Below are 2,770 nucleotides of genomic sequence, written 5' to 3' on the forward strand. Positions count from 1 at the left end.
CCCCCACTGAGTTTCTAAAAAAAATTATCATTGATCTACATGACGCCCCCCCCCATGAAATGTTCCAGCCCCCCAGCGCCCCCCCCCCCCCCCCCCCCCCCACTGAAAAATTCCTGGCTACGCCACTGCCAAAGAGTGAAACTAAGAACCTGTCATTTAGATTCAAATTCACTCAAATATTATTCAAAATCACTCTATCTCAGATTGAAAGTAAAAGGGACCAAGACCCGTTGAAATCCCACAAATTCAGGACTTTTGGGACAAATGCAGGCCCTTTTTCTGAATTGTTTTGTTCAAAATGATCTCGAACGATAAAGGTAAAAATCGTTTGTGGATAACAAAATAGAAACATTCAATTTAAAATAATAATGGGCTACTACGAGTAGAATCGCCATACAAATCGATGTCGCTGTATGGTATGGCGTTACCCTTTTCTCTGATTTTTTCTTGACTATCCAAATTTCCCAGAACATGTTTGTGTCGGTCAAGACCGTAAGTGCGTGCAGAATACTCAAGCCTTATGGCCTCACTGAGGTCACTTCAAACTCCACAGTGAAGGTCATTAAGGGGTTTTAAGGGGATCGAAGCGTCATCTGCAACATCAGCCGGCATTTGAAGAAAAAAAAAGTTGGGGAAAAAAACCCGCGTCGTCGCACCACTTTTTGGGCAAGCTCCATTACAGAAACTGAATTAGATTTTTTTGGGGGTCTCAGGGCCAGCCAGGTGTCCTCCATGCACCTGTTACATTTACTGACTCACTAACTGACTGACTGACTATCACTTGTGTGCCTGGCGGGTAGAGGAAAGCTAAGGAATAGAATAGTGCGCACTCTGGGTCCAGCTTGACTAGGTTTGCCTAATCTTGCTAAATCACAGATTGATTCAGGACCACCAGCACGGCAAACAGTTACATGAAAAGTGGTGGAGCAACCCTGGACAGAACAATACATGTAAAGTGAAATAAATAGATCGTTGTTATTTCTTTTCACCTAGGTTTTCTCGCAGCGAGGCCGGTACAACTACTCCCTCAAGAGCGAGGTGAACTTCCACCGGGAGTGCATGAGCAGCTACAACGCGAGGCTGGAGCACGCCAAGAAACTCCTGGCAGCGGCCAGGAGGCAGTCCCTGCAGGCCATAGCCAAGGGGGACACCGTGTTCCCCCGCGGGAGAGACGGCGAGGGTGACCGAGAGATGGACGGTCAGGGGGAGGCTCTAGAAGGCAGTTATCGGACGCGGACTCCAACACCGGGGGATTTCATATTTCCCAGAATGTGAAGAAACCGCCTTGTAAATGAAATGTTTAGGCCTTATGAGTCCGGTTCACAATGTACTTAATCCACGTTTCGTTGGGATTTTTTGGGGATTACGTAAACTATACATTTTTGGAAACCTTAGGGTCTACTGAACCCCAAAACCAATGTTTCCATTTGTTCTAAGGTCATCTTGGCCGCCATCTTGGAATTTCAAAATGAGGACATTTTTACCCCTCAGCCGAGAGGCTCGAGGGGTGTTGTCATCGCCTACGGCGTCCGTCCGTCCGTCCGTCCGTCGAATATTGGCGGATCTACGGGGTGGAGGTGGGTGTTGTGAGGCTTATAACAACACCCTTGGGCAAAAAATATATATATATAGCATACGCTTGCTACCCCACGACAGCAAAACCTCTTTTTGAGCCAAACCTGGATCAGACCCGGTTTCTACATGTTGCGTTTTGTACAGGATGATAAGAGAGGACGCCCTCTTGTGTTAATCAGTATGTGATGGGGGCGCTATTCGCTCTTTTTACACTTGGGCATGCAGAGCCGCGATCTGGCAACTTTACACAATAAATATAGCCGGTTCAGTGATTCCCGTATCGGGGTTCAGATCACTGAACCGGCTATTTTCATTGTGTAAAGTTGCCAGATCGAGGCCGGCCATGCCCAATGGCGGAGCGTGAAAGAGCGAATTGACTTTTCATCTGGGAAAAGTACCGCGGGATGAAATACTGCTGTCCTTAAATCACTCGCTTTTTGGACAGGCATTGATTTAAGAATTCTTGTCTGGCATTGTACATAATTCCATCGCATGAGGGCGCCCGTATGAACTTCGAACGAAAACAGTCGCCACATGGAAGTGAAAACCAACAACGGTGTATTTAATTAAAAGAAAATCGGCTTCAAGCAAGAACGCACTAAGGTGCACAATATTAAAGATGAACGCATGCATTCAAAGCCTTTTTTAGTCCTGGAATTAGGACAAAAGTCCTTTGTTTTTTCTGAAAACATTTAGTCACCGTGGCTCCCTTCCCGTTCTGCCTACTCCCAGGCCCTGATACCGCCGGAAACCGTCCGAATACTCGATGTTTAATGAGATTCCTGAGTAAACAAAATTTGCAAGAGCGGCCATGATTAAATTTGAAACGCTCGTGGCTTCCTTTTTTCCCCCAATACATTGATCACATTTATATTTTACAAGCTGATTTACCCGATCATAGATCGGGTAGGGCGTAGTGTTGGGGATGAAAATTTGGGGAGTTAAATGTAATTGGGGATATAGTTAAGGAGACATGCAGTTATAGAAAAGCAATTTCTGTGGTGTGATCTGAGGCAATTTCTGACCACTTAAACCAATTTCAGCAAAAGATCATCTTTTAAAGTTTTGAGTTTTGAGTAATTGAATCAGCTACATGTATTCTGAGCAATAGAATCATTGTTGTAGGCTACAATTTTTATTCGGGGAAGAAAAAGTGGGGGGGGGGGGACCAAACAATGTCCCCCGATTTAAAATG

The 2,770-nt window shown here is 45.3% G+C and overlaps 1 protein-coding gene across 1 annotated transcript; it reads left to right on the forward strand.

Moving 5' to 3' along the window:
* Window positions 1–471: 471 nt before the first annotated feature.
* Window positions 472–1,275, forward strand: LOC119726431. The gene is made up of 2 exons (XM_038198085.1): window positions 472–492; window positions 994–1,275. Exons 1-2 carry the CDS (start codon window positions 472–474, stop codon window positions 1,273–1,275), a joined length of 303 nt encoding a protein of 100 aa, XP_038054013.1.
* The last annotated feature ends 1,495 nt before the right edge of the window (window positions 1,276–2,770 follow it).

The sequence above is a fragment of the Patiria miniata genome, unplaced genomic scaffold, assembly GCF_015706575.1.
Source record: "Patiria miniata isolate m_02_andy unplaced genomic scaffold, ASM1570657v1 HiC_scaffold_2, whole genome shotgun sequence".
Classification (NCBI taxonomy): domain Eukaryota; kingdom Metazoa; phylum Echinodermata; class Asteroidea; order Valvatida; family Asterinidae; genus Patiria; species Patiria miniata.